At 31.6% G+C, this 21,659-nt stretch overlaps 3 protein-coding genes and 1 long non-coding RNA gene across 12 annotated transcripts in view; 2 read left to right on the top strand and 2 right to left on the bottom strand.

Moving 5' to 3' along the window:
- The window catches only part of LOC105215749 (uncharacterized), a 28,262-nt gene extending 19,838 nt beyond the window's left edge, over positions 1–8,424 (bottom strand). For all 6 annotated transcript variants that reach the window (XR_008470099.1, XR_008470096.1, XR_008470098.1 and 3 more), the window contains exon 1: positions 6,778–8,424. This is a non-coding gene — a long non-coding RNA (uncharacterized LOC105215749). The remainder of the gene's footprint in view (positions 1–6,777) is intronic.
- On the top strand, positions 773–6,864 carry LOC105215747 (epidermal growth factor receptor kinase substrate 8). 4 transcript variants are annotated; one of them, XM_029042596.2, is made up of 7 exons: positions 773–933; positions 3,711–4,127; positions 4,203–5,111; positions 5,177–5,333; positions 5,442–5,681; positions 6,044–6,378; positions 6,444–6,864. In XM_029042596.2, exons 2-7 carry the CDS (start codon positions 3,717–3,719, stop codon positions 6,537–6,539), a joined length of 2,148 nt encoding a protein of 715 aa, XP_028898429.2. In that variant the 5' UTR covers positions 773–933; positions 3,711–3,716; the 3' UTR covers positions 6,540–6,864. The 4 variants fall into 4 exon arrangements, with proteins under 4 accessions (XP_028898429.2, XP_011188149.2, XP_054081977.1 ...); XM_011189847.3 differs by lacking the exon at positions 773–933 and adding an exon at positions 997–1,264; XM_054226002.1 differs by lacking the exon at positions 773–933 and adding an exon at positions 1,318–1,428.
- Positions 8,425–9,903: 1,479 nt separating the features above from the next.
- Pxd (peroxidase) overlaps positions 9,904–21,659 on the top strand; it is a 24,428-nt gene continuing 12,672 nt past the window's right edge. The window contains exon 1 of the mRNA XM_011189844.3: positions 9,904–10,279. The gene's annotated coding sequence lies outside the window, so the exon portion shown is untranslated. The remainder of the gene's footprint in view (positions 10,280–21,659) is intronic.
- Positions 16,286–17,959, bottom strand: LOC105215744 (adenylosuccinate lyase). The gene is made up of 2 exons (XM_011189843.3): positions 17,722–17,959; positions 16,286–17,664 (listed from the first exon to the last, which is right to left on the bottom strand). Exons 1-2 carry the CDS (start codon positions 17,863–17,865, stop codon positions 16,357–16,359), a joined length of 1,452 nt encoding a protein of 483 aa, XP_011188145.1. The 5' UTR covers positions 17,866–17,959; the 3' UTR covers positions 16,286–16,356.

Below are 21,659 nucleotides of genomic sequence, written 5' to 3'. Positions count from 1 at the left end.
CTTGGGCATAAACGTGACCCACTTTAACGACATATTATTTGTTTAAAATATAAATCAATTTCGCTGTCATACGTCAAACGTGTCGCTTTTGCTGAAAAAAAGCAATATGAAAAATTTAATTAATTTTTTTAGCAATATCGTTGTATTACAAAATGTGTCGTTCTTTCTGAAAATAAAACCAAATTCACCTTTTCACAATATGTGTTGGAACACAGAATATCGTAAAAAAAATTATAACTAATTTTGGTACAACTGAGAAGTGTCGTTATTGTGGTTAAAAATAATGCAACATAACAAGTTTAATAACGGCACATTCTTATGTCACGGTTTATTTTCCTACGCATCGGAATGAAATTTTTATACAATATGGACGATGAAATTTCTCACATTTCTGCATACTCAACTAAAAAATCGTGTTTTTTGAGTTATGACTCTCTTCATTTAAATGAGCGATATATTTCTTGCTAGAAGTAGAATTCAAAAATACTCTCTTCCGCCTCTTATTGGAATATCATTACCGCACATTATCAAATATCATAATTTGTTAATTTAAAATGTAATGTAACACAGGTGAGCATCGAAATTTATTAAAATACCCAACGAAAATAACAAACTTGGGTTATGATTATATTGACATTTATACATGCATACTCGTACATATATGAGTGTGTGTATTCATTAAAGTTGTGTATTCGCACACTGGTGACTATGACGATAATGAAAAATGATAGCCGAATCGAACCGACGATGATAACAATTCTTTTAGGTACACTTTTTTCATTGTTTTTGCAGCTTTAGATTTTGAATACTCAATTCCACAAACAGTTGCGCATCTGAACTCCTCGACTTCAAAAAGTTTTAACCAATATTATATATTATTCGAAATTTTAAAAGTTCTTAAAATTTAAAAATTGGACAGACACTCAGAATTAGGTAAATTACAATTTGATGCATATGCAAAGAGAGTGAAGTGCAAAATATTTCATTTAAGAATCGAATTAAGGTTGTGATAAATAAAATTTATGTAAGAGTAAACTATTACACTATTACTTCATTATAAAGGAATTTTCTTCGGCCGAGGAAGATAAGAACACTAAAATTAGTGTTGTGCCAATGCCGCAGTATATGGTGCAAATATTTTGATATATAATTAGACACATGAGCAATAATTGTGGAAAAGCTTTATCTAATCAAAATTGAAAAAGTACCCAAAACATTTCCCATTTATTCAGTGATCTCAGTTTGTGGCTTCTTCGATATGCATGTATGTATGAGTGTATTATAACAAATGTACAAACACCCAGTTAAGTTTATTATGCATAGCGCATACGTAGTGTAATTAATCAAAAGTCAAGAAGTAATTGAATAATTAGTTAAAATACCTTTGTATACGGGAATATGTTGCAAATAGTTGAACGATATTAAAAGGTCTAGGACATTAAAAATGTACTTTCAATTAAAAAACTTAAATTTTTATTATACATATATTTATAGTTTAGAAAAAATAGACACATTTTCAAAAAATCAAAAATTAAATAATATATTGAGATGGTATTGAAATTCCGTTTGAATTTATTTAAATTGTGGGGAAAGTGATTATTAGTAGTTCCCGCTCAGTTGGGTATAAATTCCACAATACAGCTGCTGGAAATTGAATTACGAACGAAATTTTTTTTGACAATGTTTTTAATTTATGGTGAAAGTTACAAAATTACAACCTGGGTGACATCCTTTACCTATATTTCTACTGTATAATTAACGGTATAATATTCGAATAAGCTTGCCTACTTTATAGTTATCGGCTGACAATTATTGTAACCGTAGTTTTTTTTTGTAATTCGTAATTGTTCGTAATTCGATGGCCAGGTACTGTAATTACAAACGTAACCACAAGTCGAAGATCTTGTCTACATTAGAAATATTTCATTTCAACACGCCGAACCTTAATATGGTGAAGTAGGGATCGTTTGATTGTTTTTCATTGGCGATACTGGAAGTTGGTAAATGAGAAATACAAAATTATTAAAAAAAATCATATTCGATGTCATGAACTTCTGACAGCGCTTTCTCCAATCGTCGAAAGTCTTCTCAAAATCGATTTTTGGATTAGCCTTTGACTCTTTCAGCGATTTTTTGTATGCATTTAAAACAAAGGCCCGTTAAGATTCGCTTCACTTTTGACAATAGGATAATGTCACGAAGATCTAAGGCCCTATGGCTGACTTTATATGTATCAATAATATCGGTCAATCTGTGAGATATCTTAATGAAATAAAGAAAACTTCTTTTTCTTACAATGTGCTTTAGATCCAAAACTGGATAAAATCGGTTAAGTAGCTCTATTGGCCCTCATATCTGCTAGATATATGTACAGATGTATTTAATTTCTCCACGCTACTACATAGTATAAAGATATCGTCATATAACGGGTTAATATCATTTATTTGTAAATATGTACATGTTTTATGAAGATATATTTCCTCTTCAAGTTAGTTATTTCAACTGCTGCAGAGTTATCACTTGTAAAACTTACTCTACTTAATTTATTTTATATGATTGTTATATACACATAACGGTTGTTTGTAACACCCAAAACTAAACGAGTTAGATATAGGGTTATATATACCAAAGTGATCAGCGTGAAGAGTGGAGTTCAAATCTAAATGTCTGTCTGTCCGTCCGTCCGTCTGTGCAAGCTGTAACTTGAGTAAAAATTAAGATATCTTGATAAAACTTGGCACACTTATTTCTTAGCATCATAGGAAGGTTGCTTTCGAAAATGAGCAAAACCATACCACTGCCACGCCCACAAAATGGCGAAAACCGAAAACACATAAAGTCTCATAACTAAGCCATAAATAAAGCTCTGAAAATAAAATTTGGTATGAAGGATCGCACTATGAAGGATGTAATTTTTTTTGGGAGGTGGGCGTGGCCCCGCCCCCAAATAGGTTTTTTGTACATATCTCGGAAACCAATAGAGCTAAATAAACCAAACTTTCTGCAGTCGTTTTTTTTAGCCACTTCTTAATACAGTCCAAAAATGAAAGAAATCGGATAATAACCACGCCCACCTCCCATACAAAGGTTAGGTTGAAAATTACTAAAAGTAGGTTAACTCACTAACGAAAAACGTCAGAAACACTAAATTTCACATAAGAAATGGCAGATGGAAGCTGCACTCTGATTTTTTTACAAAATGGAAAATGGGAGTGGCGTCGCCCACTTATGGGTCAAAAACCATATCTCAGGAACTACTCGACTGATTTCAATGAAACTTGGTTTGTAATAGTTTCTTTACCTCCCAATGATATGTTGTGAAAATAGACCAAATCGGTTTACAACCACGCCTACTTCCCTTTACCAGAACTTTGAAGACAATCTAATATTAGGGTTTCCAACTTTCAATGGACTTTATACAATATATATGTCGAATATGTGGGTGAAATTTTGTATTATATAATATTAATAAATTAAATAAATAAATTGCCAGAGTATAAAATGTTCGGTTACACCCGAACTTAGCCCTTCCTTACTTGTTTGTATTTAAAATGGTTAATACCTATGGGAATATGGATTTCATAAATTTCACAAAGTGCGCTCAAAAGTTGTTATAAATAAAAAAAGTTCTGATTCAGCAGATAATCTTAACTTTGTTTTACTGGAAAACACTAATAAATTGCAAATATGTTTGTATACAAATTTTTAAGGCTGCTATGATGGTGCAGAATAATTACGGTGGCAAGTTCAGTAATAATGAACAACAACAAGATCTTTCCAATATTGATGCAGTTAATGGTGACAAACCCACTTATGCGTTGGAACACTTAGCCACTTTTAAAGTAAAACATGAATCCGAGATACACAACCCAAAGGAAAAGTTAAAGATTCTGATGAAGTTGGATGAGTCTGGAGCCATTTGGCCACAGAAAATGTTTATGTCCTTTAGTGGACAATGGCTGGTAATGTTGGACTGTGAAATGAAGGAAATTGAAAATTTCCCAGGTTCGCTCATAAAAGAACCAATGGCATTCATCAGTGAGGATCCATTAGAGATTTACAATAATATACTCGTATTCACAGTACCAGGTGTATCTTTGGGGACAACGGAAATGCACTTTTTTCAGGTAATATTTTATCTTACGTTTGAAATTATGTATTTTAGAAAGTATTATACTCAAGATGTTTATTTATGAATACAGGTGACGAATGTATCGTCTAAACATTTAGTTGAGGACTTAAAACAGCTAAGCACTGGCAAAGCAGTAACGATTGATCGAAACTTGACACCCATTAAAGTACCGAAGCCGGAAAAGCACTCCCATAATACTCGCGATCAATACGGTATTGCCGTAGCTGCCGCTGAAGTGGCGGCAGAAAAAAATGCTCATGACGCTGAGCAAAGCTTACGAGACATCCAGGTCCTGAATCATTGTTTTGAAGACATCGAAAGATTTGTTGCACGCCTACAATATGCTGCGGAGGCACTACGAGAATTAGAACTACGTCATAATGATCACAATCCACATGGAGAAGGACTGCTGGTATTACGGTCACGGCCACCCATAGAAAGCGAGTTTTATGACATTTTCGCCAAAGTTAAACTGGCTATAAACTATGTGGTTAGGCTAAATAATCATTTCTCTAATGGCACGGAACCGATTTCGGATCTATTCATATCGTTGCGTACCATTGTGAATGTTTGTAATGATGTACACGTCGGTGTTAATATACCCGATAATGTTGTTAATCCACTGCTGCGACGTGAAACTGTACAATTTCTATCTGGTTGTTTAAATGCCTCGGACACTGATTTCTGGCGATCATTAGGAAAAAATTGGACCACACCAAAGGAATATTTTAAAGATCATAAAGGAACTTATCACCCAATTTTCTACGACGATTGGTCACCGGATTGGATAGTTGACGAAGAAGTTACTTACATACCGCCGCCAAATCCGAACTCGCCAGTGACTCCACGGATTTTAGCAAGTAATGCTGTTTGGCTATCGCGTTTGCAATCAAGAAACGTGAAAATTGCAGAAGTGGTTTATAATAACAAAGCAAATAACGATAAGGAGTTGAACGTCACAATCGGAGAATACCTTGAGGTAAAAATATATGTTTGCTGTTATTTAAAATGTCTAACCAAGAGTTTAAATGTAATTATTATTAGGTTATCGATGATACACGCAATTGGTGGAAGGTCAGAAACTCAGCGGGTAATGTAGGTTATGTTCCGCACACAGTCCTTAAGGCGCATAACTTTGAAGTGCATTCCAATTACTCTATGAGGGATACGGACTCTATTGTGTCATCTTTGCACGAAACAGGTTTGTATATTTATCCTGTTTATGAAAGATATTATATGGAAATATTACAATGTGAAAAATAGTTTTATGTATAACTATGATTTATTTTTTCCGTAAACACTCTTATAGAAGCAGTCAATGGGAATCAAAATAATGCGAACAACATGTATCGAAACACACTAACTCCTTTTGTTGATGCACCAGAACGCGAATCGATGTCTTCAACAAATGTATCAAAATCTATGCCGCGCTCTTACAGCATGCCAAATGTTCCGATTCCACCGCCTATGCCTCCTCCGACAGATAGTGAGACACCGACCCCAACTGGTACCCTCAAGCGGAATATGGCTGCCGCTGGCAGTTTGGCAGGTAATAAATAAAACAACGAATGTGCATTAAATCATTTTCATCTACCAAATTTGTCAAATTTGTACGGACCAAGTTTCATACATATATCTACTTTTATTAAGGTATCTCATTTACTTTAGTTTTATGTACTAATATTAAATATTTCACATTTAACATCTCAAAAAAATGTCGGAAAAAACTGTACACAAATACTGACATCTCCCATCCAATAATCTCGAAAACGGCCTATAACTTTTCGAGGCCCCACATCATTCCAACGAATATTTCAGGTTTTTTCATACTCAAACCTATTTACGACTATATAGTATTTATGTACCAAGTGTTATGGAATATTAATATTTGCTTTTTACTTTTCACGAAAGCAATGAGAGCTCGCAATGACAATGAAGACGAGTTGTTAATGTTGCAAGGGACAATTAATGAGGAATTGAGAGCAACACTATATCAGCGAGAACGACGCAAAGATCTTGAAATATTAACAACGCCTAATATATACATAAACCAGTATTCGTCACCAAAGGAAGTTGAGGAATGGCTACGTGCTAAAGGTTTCCCAAATGTTATAGTGGCAAAGTTGAGCAAATTAAATGGAGAGGAACTATTTGCACTTTCACCACATGTCATAGAGGGATATTTCGGCCAAAAAGAGAGTAGACGTTTAATTTCTCAAATAGTTCTTCAGAAAAACATCTGTGAAGTGAGTATACAAATCAATTACCCCCTTTTTGATTTCAAATATCCATGTCAATTTCTAATTTACAGTACAAAACGATTCGTTCTTCTGAGTTATCGGCAAAATTAGCGAAAGCTCGTCAAAAAGCGGACCAGCAGGGCAACGATCCAAATGAGGTATTCTAATTAAGTGTATATTATGCATTTTCTACGGTTTAAATGCGTTGAGAATTTTCACACGTATTTATCGTCAGTAATCGTTTCCAACTTCTTTTCCTTAGTTTTAGTAGAAAATGCCAAGCAAATCCCAGGCTAAAATACGATTCTCTTACTGGTAGCATACTGCAAATTTGATGAAACCTTATCTTATAAATGCTTTAAATCTTATAACATGTAACTCTATCATTTTATAACATATACTTACATACATATGTACGAGTATATATGAAGTGACAAGTACTAATTGCACTTTTTATTAAATATAATATTATTTTCATCTACAATTATTTTACACTTAGTATTTCAATTTTGTTCATAATGCACATACTTATATTTGTCGCAAACGTATTAATGTTCTCTCTTGTTAGTGAGCCAATAAATTTAATCGGCCATATGTAATGGACTTGGTAATTTGAAAACGTCAGATTTTTTGAAAACGTCAGGTAGGTGACGGTACGTTATTTTATTTTTTGTTTTATAAAATTGGGTCAAACAAGTTCGGTGACATGCATTTGTCGTCTGAGACCCAGAATGTATTTCCAGTTTCACAAACAACTCTTGTTTATTGATTTTTTTCAGAACATTTTATTTCTAATCTTAATTTTAACCGAATGCAAACACAAACAGTTTTAGTAGAAAATGCCAAGCAAATCCCAAGCTAAAATACGATTCTCTTACTGGTAGCATACTGCAAATTTGATAAAACCTTATCTTATAAATGCTTTAAATCTTATAACATGTAAGTCTATCATTTTATAACATATACTTACATGCATATGTACGAGTATATATGAATTGACAAGTACTAATTGCACTTTTTATTAAATATAATATTATTTTCATCTACAATTGTTTTACACTTAGTATTTCAATTTTGTTCATAATGCACATACTTATATTTGTCGCAAACGTATTAATGTTCTCTCTTGTTAGTGAGCCAATAAATTTAATCGGCCATATGTAATGGACTTGGTAATTTGAAAACGTCAGGTAGGTGACGGTACGTTATTTTATTTTTTGTTTTATAAAATTGGGTCAAACAAGTTCGGTGACATGCATTTGTCGTCTAAGACCCAGAATGTATTTCCAGTTTCACAACCAACTCTTGTTTATTGATTTTATTCAGAACATTTTATTTCTAATCTTAACTTTAACCGAATGCAAACACAAACAGTTTTAGTAGAAAATACCAAGCAAATCCCAGGCTAAAATACGATTCTCTTATAAAACCTTATCTTATAAATGCTTTAAATCTTATAACATGTAACTCTATCATTTTATAACATATACTTACATACATATGTACGAGTATATATGAAGTGACAAGTACTAATTGCACTTTTTATTAAATATAATATTATTTTCATCTACAATTGTTTTACACTTAGTATTTCAATTTTGTTCATAATGCACATACTTATATTTGTCGCAAACGTATTAATGTTCTCTCTTGTTAGTGAGCCAATAAATTTAATCGGCCATATGTAATGGACTTGGTAATTTGAAAACGTCAGGTAGGTGACGGTACGTTATTTTATTTTTTGTTTTATAAAATTGGGTCAAACAAGTTCGGTGACATGCATTTGTCGTCTGAGACCCAGAATGTATTTCCAGTTTCACAAACAACTCGTGTTTATTGATTTTATTCAGAACATTTTATTTCTAATCTTAACTTTAACTGAATACAAACACAAACACGCCAAATTTTGTTGAGCGACCGTAAAATTAAATTTAGTGAGCTAACATCATAGCATAGCAAAGGGAAGCTTAAGTCAAATCCAAATACTATTCGCGCGATGGGTCTCGCGTTTTTCGAGTAACGATCGAAAAGGCAGAAATGTTCGAGTTTCAAAAGACAATATGGGACTGACAGTTGGCGGTCAAATATTTAAGGCCGATTGTCACTATCAGGTTTGCTTTAATTAATGCTGTTCTAAAGTAAAAGAAGCTGACGGAATACAACTCGTATTTTCAAAGCAGCACAAAGAAATTGTAAGGTGAAAAAAAGTATTTACCAAAACTAAATATTCATTCATCTCATTGAACTGTCATCTCTTTGTAAGTACAGCAGAACATAACCATTGTATTGAAAGAGGATGGGATTATCACATGATTTCTAAGATACATATCTTGAAATGACGAGTTTGGTTGTCACAGGTTTTGAGCCATCCTCATTTTTAAAACCACACATGTCCAGAAATTATATCAATATATATTTGGGCGAAATCGGAACATTGCCACGCTCACAAAATGGCGTTAACTGAAAAGCTTTATAGCTGATATAACAAAGCCAAAAGTAAAGCTCTAAAGGTAATATTGTGCCACTACTCCAAAATGGGTAAAATCGGGTCATTACTTCCCCAGCTCCCATATATCTAATTTAAGGATATTCGTATACGTATAGTCTTGGATATATAGTAGCATTGTGGGGAAAATGGTAGAAATCAGTCCAGGAATTGTTTCAGACTCCATTTATTTGTTCTATTACATGTATGTAATGATTTTCGTTATTATAGTGGACTTTATGACGACGTTGATAACTTTGATTTGATTAACAATTTTATATACGAATTTTGTATTTGTATGATATAGTACACATTTTTTGAGGAGTTCCCTAACGTTTTAAAATACCTTTTTAGGCATGCAAAGCAGAACTGCTTGTTGCATATGCTGCAGAGTTTATGAATGAAATTCAATCGACATGCCGCACAAAAATGCCAGCTCATTCAATGACATGGTGCGAGCAGTTAGAGGTATTTGCTACTTACAGCTCCAAGCCGTGCATGCATACATAAAAACCTGGCTAGTCTGTTTAGAGATTGAAAAAAAAACCGTTGTTTTGACTGTAACAAACTGGTAGCATAATAAAACGGATTCTGTAATAATGAATGCGACTAAATGTATAAATTAATTCATAACAAATATCACCATTTGGGAGAAACATGTGACTTAAGATATGTATCCAAAATTATAAAGTTAAGTAAAATATAATTCCAATGGGCGCTAGAGAATTCGTTCATGCAAAACAAGTAAACTTCTCCATAGCATATATACATATGTATGTACATACTTTCATATACGTGGGTACATTTTTGCATAATATTTACCAACTAACACGAATAATTAAATTGAAAAAAATACCAATTATAAAAAAGGCATATTCCTATAAAAAATGAGACAACGGCTAATCAAACCATATCAGCAGAGAGAAAAAGGTTCGTTTCGTATTAATGCAACACCAACACGCATACATCAGCGCACTTTGTTTTGGTTGGGGAGTGAATTGGAGTTGATATATCGCTACAGAGTTTGTACGATACGAGTGGTTTGTCAGATACTTTAGGTAACTTACCGTCTCAGCTGGTTCGTATTCGATTTGCGCGACCATATCGACAGACGCTTTTCTTATAAATAACGGCAATTTCAATTCATGCGGGTTAGTTTGTTTTTGGCAGCAGTGCTTTGATTTCAATTCGGTTTTCAATTCTGCTTCTTTGTGGTATACATTTTTTTATAATACGGTGCAACGGCTTTATGCGGCGGTAAAATTAATATTAGTGGCTTTGTAAAAAACTAGTAACTTAAGGAAGTGCAGGGAGAAAAAGTGTTGAAGTGTATATAGATACTAGTACGTGGATAACGCAAAGTAAGACGGAATAGAAATTTGTGAATTTCCCTAAACTAAAAATTGATTTCGTGAACATAAAGTAAGTTGAAAAATTAATATTCGAAATTTATGAAAATAAAGTTAATTTTTATCTTTAATGTCCGGTTTCACAGTCAGTGCTTAGGTTGTGCTTAAGATAAAACAGAAATATTGCGTTTTACAGTTCATACTTAAGTTTTGCTTAAGTACTGAAAATGGGAGACTTAAGCAGTGCTTAAGTAACAGCTGATTTTTGGTTTGAATATTTACTTATTTGTAAAAAAAAAAAATAAAATAAAAATTATTTGCTAAATTAATTTTCGCAAATTTGTTTTTCATCAACAATAATTTCAATTACTCGAACATATACATATTTTCAGATGGCATTTGTAAACAAATGTTTTTCATTGTGATGCCATATATCACAATATAATTTATATAAAATTAGCATCGATTGTGAAACACAAATGATTACTCAGTCAATAACAATGCTTAGCTAAGATTTTATTTGGGCACAACTTAAGCACGAACTGTGATACCGGGCATAAGTGTAATATTGATATACATTCATCGTCGTCGTGAAAAATACCGTAGTTAATAAAAATTTAATTTCAATGATGGTGAATGCTTCACATTTATTTTGGATAAAAAGGTGTAATAATATTCTCCTAAGAGAGGTCCAACATGAAAAGTCTCCAACGGGAAATATTTTCCATTTGTAGGATACCATAAAAAAGAAATTCGGAAATTCCTACAAAGGAAGGATCACTTACAGTTCTGCTTGCTTATGTATGCATCTTAAGAAATATCTTACTTCTTATCTGATTTATTTTGAATGAGAATGGATGTAACTAAATTCAAGAAATGTGGAATAATTTTTTGTTTGCTAGTGAAACCAGTATAATAACACCGGATTTTCAATTTGTGAAAAAAAAATTGATTCAGATGAAAGTGTTTTTGTTTAAAACGTTGTACAAATAATCGTCCTTAGAAGAAAAAACTTAAAGAACGTCTAACCCTTTTCATTGTGCTGATAAAATAGACTTCCGAGATCGGTTTGAAATAAGCAAAGAAGGTGCTTGATGCTTCTTTACTATCATTTTGCAGATATTAGGCTGTGTTTAGATCAATAGTGAAAAATAAATAATTATTTAAAACATAATAAATGTAGGTCTCATATAACGAATCTTTTGCCAGTAATATTTTTGATAGGAAAATTAGTACTCAGTGAAACCCGTAAGCAAGCGATTCATAACTTACAAATAGAATAATTACCGTTATCTTATATTTTATTATGTTTTGAAGAGATTTTGGATATGGAAAAATGAATTATGTGTATTGACAACACCACTCCACCTACTCCCCCTAATTGAAGTCTTTCAATATACATACATATGTATGTAGTAGTTATATATTAATACATTTAGTGTATACACCGGAAATGTTTCCGATTTACTTACTGACAATGTAATAGATCATATTAATATGGCTGTCTCGTACAATTACTCAAATGAAATGCTGATGGAAGCTGATTCTTAGAGTTGAGATCACTAGAAAACTCCTTAGATCTAAGAATTTTATACTTAAACATATGAAATATGAAAGATAAATTAATATGGGATAAAATGGTTTGAATTGTGTTTTGATAGCTATTATTTAAATTTATCATGCAGTATATATGTATGTAGTAAGTGCCTTTGCCAGAATGAAAAGTGGAGGAATTTTTAGGCTTTTATAAATACTAATCAGGATCAAAATATTAATTAAATCTACTTCATTATCGCGGTCCTCAAATGTAATATTCAAAATCAAGTTATCAAATATGATCGCATTTGTGCGTTAATACTTAAGTTACATTAACTGGTGATAATAGAAGCTTTAAACACGCCTAGTATTACCGGCTGTTTTCTTTAAAATATAAAATAGACATTTAAAATGCCATAATAAACAAATAAAAACATCAATATATATGTTAATATGATGCATTTAATTTAATGGGGTATTTAATTGCGAGGAAGTCTGGTAATCAGCGTAAAAGTGAAAAGCAATATTAGTTTTAACAGCTTATTGTGAAAAACTTAATTAACGAAAATTACTTTATGAAATACACAGACATCTCCATATGTACGGGCCAATGAGAAGATGAACTTCCGCTCCATTTAAAATATGTGTACATGACTACAGTAACTACGTGTTAGTTGCAGTTTATTGGCTTAAAAAGTAGTGATGCAACTATGGTTCGTATTTTTTTGATTGTTAAAGTCAAGGTCTACCAGCGAGTTACAATACGTTCACATATTAATTATTACAATAGTTTTTTTAATATTTGCAGTCATTGTTACAGTTATATATATATATGTGCCAATTGTGTTTAAAGTTATCATAACACGCTAACAAATAGCATAGGGCTATTTGTACAATGACGTTGAAGAAATCTCTTAATAATGAATAATTAGCTTAAGCCATTCACTGTCAAACTTGAACAGCTTCAACTTTTGAAATAAAGAGAACGAACCTTATTTTAAAATATTGTAGCTTTTAACGGTTTTAAAACACTTTATTAAATATAATTAACGTCTCTTCCTACTTTATAATAATAAATCAACGCTGTCCTTATGCCAAACAAATTTTACCACAATGTAAACACATATGTAAGTACATGTGTATACGTCAATATGTAACCAACTCGTAAGAAAAAAACGTAATGAAATACAAAAACCACGAAGCGTTAAGAAAATTTCAAGTTGAAAATCGTAAACTTATACTTCAACTACGATACGATAGCGTGCGCATGCGTGCATTCATATGTACTTATACATACATAAGTATGTATACGGGTAGGTAGGTAAAGGCGAGTTCTGTGGCATACCTTTCCTTGTACAAACTCACGCATTAATTAATTGAAAGTGCAGATCTATATGGATATAGTAATTCCAATGTCTGAATTGTTCGAATACGGATTTTCACACCTTGCATACTTTGGTAAAAATTGGCATTGACCATAACTTTGAACGGAAAATGTGTACATTTTGACCAGCGCTCGTGGCATTCAGTAATCATTTAAACAATTAACTATTCACCATAAATAAAAATAAACTATTCAAACAATTATATTTCCAAAATCCATCTTTTGTAGAAATATGATTGCCTGATAAGTTCGCCGAAAGTTGTTGCAACAGAAAACCCATACAAATGACTATGCTAGCTCGTAAACATATGTGTGTACATAAGTATATAAAATATGTTATAATATGTATCTAAATATTATGAATGCTTGCTTGAGTGCTTGCCGTTATATTTCTTCCGTCCATGAATTTAAACGCCCGACAGCTCACTAATTGAAATCCATCGCTTCGTAGAATGATCTGTTTTATTTGCAGGCTTTCAAACAATTTAAGTTTATGCAAGTAAAGTTCACAAAATGTTTGCAAATACGTAGAATTTTATCCTGGAACGCATTTATATACATATATTAAGGCTGGGTAAATCATAGGCCGATTACACTCATGTCGTCACCAAACTATAATACTATATGTCCAGGAAAGTGTTATGTGCCATATTTGGTTCAACTGAATTCTGTGGTTGTTGAGAAAACATATTCAACTAAAAGTTGTGTAAAACTGATTCATCTTGAGATTTATTGGTTCTGACGTTAATCGCACTTTTAGAACTTTTGAGTAATTTGGAATGTTTTTTGAGTATATAATTGGTTATTAAATAAACTACATTTTGTTGGCGTGGCAATGAGTCGATTTTGCCAATCTACAACACCAACTTCTTCAGAGTTCCAATGTACGTGTTTACAAATTTTTACCAACATATACATAAAATATATCAACCGTTAGTTGAAATATAATATATACATACATATATAAAATATTTAATTAACTACATTTTGTAAATATTTTTGATCTACAGATCAAATATGATAATCTGCTTTTTTTACTAATAGTACTTTTAACAAAGAAGCTAACTATTGGTTCATGTAACATTTAACAGAGAATCAATTGGAATGTCTTGTGATTGAGAGTTGTAATATGAAGGTCATGATAATATTACTTCCTTATTAAAAGCATAATGAGTTATTTCTAATTAGAATAACACTTTAACGGCTGATAATGTAGAGTGTTGGAATTGTCTGTAAACCTTTCATGCAGATATTTTCTGAAATATACAACATTTCCATAATTCTTATGCAAAACATACATATGCATGTATAAAGATAGTTGAATGTATAATAACTGAATGGTAACCGATGTAGTGCAAACATATGTATGTAAATCGTGATATGTCATACGGTGAGCGTGACGTCCACTGCAGTTAAACCGACTGGTCAACCAGTAGCAGCACTCATATGTACTCTAACTAATGCATAAAATATTCTCCGCATGGAAAACGTTGTACGATTTAAGAAATTCGTGTTAGTTGCTTCTAATCGAAACGTTGCAAACTGAATCCTCATGATGTTGCTAATCCACAAATCATTGATCTATAAGTCCTTGAATAGTGTAAGTTATGTTTGCTAACTAACAACAATATATAATTTTTTGATATATGTATGTATGTATATTCTATAAGTAGTCTAGAGCATTGAATTATTGAGTTACAAACCTGAACGTACTACTGATATCAATAAAACTTTTAGACAAACTGCGGTATGTACTATTATTTTTTAATTTAAATGGGATTTTTTGTTCAGTATACTTTGTCAATTTTGTAATTTCGGTAGGATTGGGAGAAAACCCTGGAGAAGAACTCTGTGTGACCGAAATCAAGAAATGACCTTGTCAATTGGCGCGGATCATGCGATTTGACTCCCTTAGACTACTTTTTGTTAATAATAATAAGAATATTACAGCTGGTTTATAATATTCTGTGCGTCATTGAAGAATTTTTTATTACTGGATCACGTCTTCCTTAGAGTCAGTTATGATCATAAGCCTATAAGCTATAAAATTAACTAGCTTATAAAGCCATATTATTTCCATCTCATTAATTTCTGTTTTATTTAATATATAAATATATAAGGTATATTTTCGACTACAATATTTACCAAAATTTTATTTTCAAAAAGTAATAAAAAAAAAATATATTTATAATTCGCTTTCGCATGCTAATCAGACAAATATAACAGTTTTATAATATTGGTAATAATTTGACTGTAGTGACAGCCTAAGATTTCATTATACCGATCAATAGAACGCGTATGTTTTCTCATGGACCATGTTCTACTTAAACCCATGATACTAGGCATGAATTCTTATCGCAAAATGCTGTTTACTCAGATTGAGTCAAGCATATCTTGTGTTAGTTTGTGTAGTCGGTTTTTAAGTAAGTGAGTTTGTTAAAAAAAAAAACATTTGTTTGTGTTTACTATTATATGTATATGCCAAAAAAAACAAAAATATTTTCCTCAATCCGAAGGTTAATTTATATTATTTTGCAGCACGAGATTATATTTATTAAAATATGAGAGTATTGTAAATATTTATGTGTAAATGTAAAAGTATTTGATGGACATTATTATCTGCATTTGTTAGTCCATACAAACATACATGTCTCACATGGTAAATATAAACATATTACTCAGAAGTCCATTATACCATATTTTAAATAATAAAATGTATAACATATTATACTTATAATTGTTATATATTATATTAATTCGCATGTACAATTTACTTGTTGGTGGAATAATAAATGTTGTTTACATCAATTGAGTATATATGTGTATAATTCATATACATCAATACTTTCCAATTATTAACTCGGAATAATTCGGAGCTTAATGAACTGAAAGTACACCAAAAGTTGTCACGTTGGCTTAGAAATCAGTTTTTAATTGCGTAAGAGATAAGTCTCAGTTGTACCATACCGCTGTTCCCTTATATAAGATAGAAACACTCAAGCCAACAAGCCCAATACATTTCAGAAGGCATTGAATAGATTCAGTTTTAAATTGCACTAATAGTTTAAGATATGTTTTAAGTACAAAAAAATTGCGGTTGCGGTTACTGATAAAAAATATATATATGGTTGTACATTGTAATGATTGACATAAATAGTATAATTTTTTTTATTTTTTTATTAAGTGCATATATATCTTATAAAAAGACAGATTACAGTTCAAATAAATATTTAAATGTTTAATTGAACATTTTGCACCGTTTTCAATGATTCTTTATAAATTTCCAAAATAGGATCTATTTCCTCATTTACAAAATCGTCGACTTGTGCACTTGCACGTCCGGTAAATGTTTGAGCATCAAGTATTTCATCAAGTTGTTGAAGGATCGGCTGAAAATAAGGGTCCTTACGAATACGATCAACTAAATCATTGTCCTTTCCATGTTGCTTCACTTGAGCACCAGCTTCTTGCGATAGAACACGTATCTTTTCATGACATATTTGTCGATCCCCACCAACTTTAACCATGGCCATAATAACGTTCTCTGCGGACATAAAGGGTAATTCTTGTGCAATATGTCGCTCGATAACTTTCGGATAAACCACTAGTCCTTGGGAGATATTCAATAAAGTTAGTAACGCTGCATCTGCTGCTAAAAATGCTTCGGATAGTGTCAAGCGCCGATTAGCGGAATCATCAAGCGTTCGTTCTAACCACTGTGTAGCGTGTGTGTTGGCAGCATTTGAAAATAATGTAATTAAATGCCTAGCTAATGCGCAACAGCGTTCTGATCGCATTGGATTTCTTTTGTAAGGCATTGCTGATGAGCCAATCTGCGTACTTTCGAATGGTTCCTCTACTTCTTTGCGCGAAGCTAACAAACGTAAATCGGAACACATTTTGTGAATGCTTGTACCTAAACTGGATATAGCAGCAATCACTTCAACATCAACTTTTCGTGAATAAGTCTGGCCAGTAACTGAATAGGATTTATCGAATCCAGATAATTTGGTTACCAGCAAGTCCAATTGTTTAACCTTTTCACCATCACCATTAAACAGTTGTAAAAAAGATGCTTGGGTTCCCGTTGTACCTTTAACACCACGGCAACACAAATCTTCTCTACAGCGACGTAATGCTCGATCATCCATAAGTAAATCTTGAATCCAAAGACAAGCTCGCTTACCAACTGTGGTGAGTTGAGCCGGTTGCAAATGTGTGAACCCTAATGTCGGTTGAGACTTGTATTTTAAGGCAAATTGTTTTAAAGAGTATATAATAGACGCAATACGTGGCAGAAGAATGTCGATTGCATCACGTATAATTAAAAGATCCGTATTATCTCCTACATAACAGGATGTAGCTCCTAAATGAATTATAGGTGCCGCTCTAGGGCATTGCTTTGCGAAAACATGTACATGTGCCATGACATCGTGTCTTGTTAGCCGTTCTTCAGCCGCTGCTGCTTCAAAATCTATATCATTCACCTGTGCTTGCATTTCTGCTATTTGTTCATCATTTATATCCAGACCTAGCGACTATAAAATAAACCATTAAAAATTCTTCATTTCAGTTTTATATTATTAGTTATTTACCTGTTCTGCCTTTGCTAACCAAACCCATAATTGTCTCCAAGTTGCAAATTTGTGCTGGTCACTAAATAAAAACTGCATTTCTTTACTGGCATATCGCGTACTTAATGGAGATTTGTATCCATCATAAACTCCTATGGTATTCATGGTTAAAAAAAATCTTCCGAATTAATTACAAAAGTCACACTTCTTCCAACACCAGTAATAAAGTGATAAAGGTGGTTCTAAACAGATCAGCTGTTTTCAAAGTAGCCACAATAATGTGGTTGCCACAGTTATTTTCACTATTAATTTATCGATTTATAATTTTATATTTTATTTATAATTTTATGCGAAGATATTACAACAATGGTAATGTATCGATATATACGATATTAACATATATACGATATAACACATATGTTTTATTACTACATATTTGCTGTAGTATTAAAAATTAAACTTCATATAAATTAAATAACTATATAATCGAAGAACTGGATTATTTGCTGAAGTTTTTAATACATAATTCTTGTATTATTTAAATTTATTGCATATGGCACTGAAACTAAATAGCTTGCATACATTCCTTATTGCTAATTGTATTGCTTGAGTTTCTACGCTTGCAAATATTATTTTAAACGAGCTTTATTTCTGTTTAATTTTAAATATTTGTCTAAAATTCCATTACTTGATTATAAATTATATGTACATGTATATACAGTATAATCTCGAAAAGTAAATTCTCCGAAAGTAAATAATCGCGGAAAAGTTAATCACCTTTAAGATTACACATGCACCTCGAAAAAGTAAATCTTTTAATTTACTTTTCAGAGAGTGTGATAAAAAATTCGAAACGAAGCAAGCAGCGTTTTTTACGATGTTGCAAAAACACTTACTCTCTTGTTTATCGCGTCTTTTTAGTAAATAAACTCTCCTACTTGATCCACTGGTTTAAAAATGAAAACGATGCAAATCAGGTGTCAGATTTTTTGAATTGTCGTACAAAAATGGTCAGAAAATATATTGCAAAAGAAAAAAACAGAAGAATATTCAAGATTTTTTCTCTTCATAGTAAATACATATGTATGTATGTAAATGTAAATATGTTTTTCATGTAAATCCATATGTTTTATTGAAGCAAATAAATGAATGAATTTTTTAAGTTTAAAAATGCATTTAATGTTATAAAAACAGATAATTTATGTATATATTTGGAAAAGTAAATTATTCGAAAAAGTAAATTACCCAAAATACCAATCGATTTACTTTTCGGGAGTATACTGTATACAAAATAATAAATAAAATCAGGCGCCTATCTGGCATCATCGATGTATATCAGCTTGGCTTCACAGCACACATGTTCTTGCTGTCAAACTAGGCCTACAAAATCCACGATAGTTGGCCCCATCGATATTTGCCATATATGACCGCCAATCGAATCAGCGATAGAATCGAAACTTTGTTTAACCATAGTAAACGACGAAGTTAGAAGTCACTAAATTACACTTTCTTCTAGTTTTTTATAATTATGAAAAATATTATTACAAAACATATTAATTTCTTATAAAGCAGTCTTAAATTATACCGGCTTTTAGCTCAAATTGTCAAATGGATCGGTAGATCTAATATGTTTTAGATTATTTTTGGTTGCAGAGTGATGTATACTTGTATATTTGACGTCCAACATTCCATAACTCATCATTATTATTTTATTTTCTAAATGTTTTTTGCTCTATTACATGTCTTGATTGTTCATACGGTACTTGTTTATTTACGATAACGACAATGATCCAAAAAATGGCGTTTAAAAATACAGTTGCCATCAAAATTAAGTGAACATGCAACACTGTATAAATACAACAATGTCGGCGACCATCACATCCGGTTTTCGCAAGTATTTGATTTGAGTAAATAAAAAGGAAAAACTTACAAGAGCTCACTTCGAAAACGTACTACTGCAAAGTATCGATACAGTTTGACTACAGTATTTAAACATCATCGGAATGTAATTTCAAATACCATTGTAAGGCGATGCGCTGTATAAATGACATTAGATATAAATAGATCACATTTACTGTAAGTAAATTAGATAAGGCGTTAGGAAAAGCAGAAACATCATTCAAATATATAGGAATCATATACATATGTATAATAAAATTAAATAAATATATTGCCTAAGCGTTCAACAGCGAATTTCCAAACAATGAAAATTTGGCTTAGATTTATAAAATATGTGTTCTTTTCACGGGCAATTTTATTTTGTACGTTCTAAACCAACGAATTTAGTTATGCATTTATGCTTAAGGACGAGGATTAACAAAAAATAGCGTATAACCAATGGCATTACGATATATTCATTTTTATTTGTAAAAAGAAACATCACAACTGTTACGTCTTTATTAAAAAAAAATTGTTTTTACCTAAAATAACTTTGACATTTTATTTGGGTCGTATGCATCGAATGATCGAATTGTGATAAATGCGTATGTGGTGACATTAGTAATAACTTTTTGTTCAAAATTTTAATCTAAACAGTTTATTTGAAAAAAAAAATGAAGTACAACAGTTAAATGCGTGCGTACGTCTGTCTGAGGTCTCCTAGCATATTTATACATATTTGATTTCATTGCAAAAAATATACATACATATGTATAAAAATTAGAAAAATAATTCTTCTTAATTAATTCTTTCTAATTGGCACATGGTCGATCGTATAAGTTAATATTTCAAAAATGTGTGATAGCAGTTCCGAGATTGCGAGAGCATAAAATATTCAGCTAACCGAACTTAGTAATTTAATTACTGGAAAAATAAGAAAATAAATGATGCATTAAAAAAGGAATATGCGGGTATTTAACGATGAAAAGAATTTCAATATACTGAGTTTGGCAAGTTGAGTTTAAGATATCTAAGCCAAAGTTGACTAAAATCAAGAGAAGTTTTAATCAACCAAATCGAAAAGAACACATATGGCTGGAATTAACTTTTTTGTTTGATAATTGCTCCATTTAAACATTGTGATTGAAAAAAATAATTAAAACCATACTACATAAAAGAATCTCTACATATATCGTACTAATAATTTAAGCGACGTGCTTACATAACCATACATATGTACATTACATAATTACCAAGGCTCTACAGTTATATAAAAAAACGAGTAAAAAGTAATAATTCTTTTTTGTCTACCTTTATTTACAATGTAAATTTAGTTTTTTCTGGAATTGATTTATTTGTCATTTGAGTTAACGCAGAGCAATGGTTAATAGCGCTTTGAGTGTTGTGCAACACCACGGACCTAGTTTTGGTTGGTTCGTTGCGATCGCAACATCGATTGCTGGCATCGAGGTTAACATTTTTGTTAATTGTGTCATTTTTTGAGCTACTGCACATAAATATGTATGTGCATATATACATACATATGCACATATCTTGTTGACATCCACTTACTCTGCAGGCATGCATATGAAAGCACTCAAAGGTTTACTTACAACTGCAGATAAAACAATTTTAAGGCAATCAAATTTTAATTGCTGCTCCAGTTTGCAAAAGCGCAATATTAATAAACCAAAAATCTTAGTCAAGATACATACATACATATGTATATATTACACAGAAATGAAAGGAAAAGTTGTTAAGTTAGCTTTTGAACTGCTTTTCTGCCAAAGACATGTGTACACACATCAATACATTTGCATACCTGTGCGTTTATGTACATACATATGTAATTATGCACGTATGTACACCGTACGCAAAAACTTAGCTAATTACAGCTAATTTATTTGCATTAATTTTGTATAACAAGAGTTAAACTTTGCAAATAAATTCAATACTCGTTATTTAACCTAACAGTGAATTGATTGCAATCTTACATAGTATCTTGTTAACTTATAAATTTCATTAATATATTTAGTTTCATTCAATTTTAATAAGATACCTCACAATTTGGCACATATATT

This window comes from Zeugodacus cucurbitae, chromosome 2 (genome assembly GCF_028554725.1).
Source record: "Zeugodacus cucurbitae isolate PBARC_wt_2022May chromosome 2, idZeuCucr1.2, whole genome shotgun sequence".
Taxonomy (NCBI): domain Eukaryota; kingdom Metazoa; phylum Arthropoda; class Insecta; order Diptera; family Tephritidae; genus Zeugodacus; species Zeugodacus cucurbitae.
This window is presented reverse-complemented; position numbering and strand designations above follow the sequence as displayed.

Excerpts from the sequence above, each read along its gene's own strand:
- LOC105215744 (XM_011189843.3), bottom strand. The coding sequence starts at position 17,865 with ATGAATACCATAGGAGTTTATGATGGATACAAATCTCCATTAAGTACG. Across the intron at positions 17,665-17,721 it reads GGTTAGCAAAGGCAGAACAG|TCGCTAGGTCTGGATATAAA; the intron begins GTAAATAACTAA and ends TTTATTTTATAG.
- LOC105215747 (XM_011189847.3), top strand. Across the intron at positions 5,112-5,176 it reads CAATCGGAGAATACCTTGAG|GTTATCGATGATACACGCAA; the intron begins GTAAAAATATAT and ends AATTATTATTAG. Across the intron at positions 5,334-5,441 it reads GTCATCTTTGCACGAAACAG|AAGCAGTCAATGGGAATCAA; the intron begins GTTTGTATATTT and ends ACACTCTTATAG.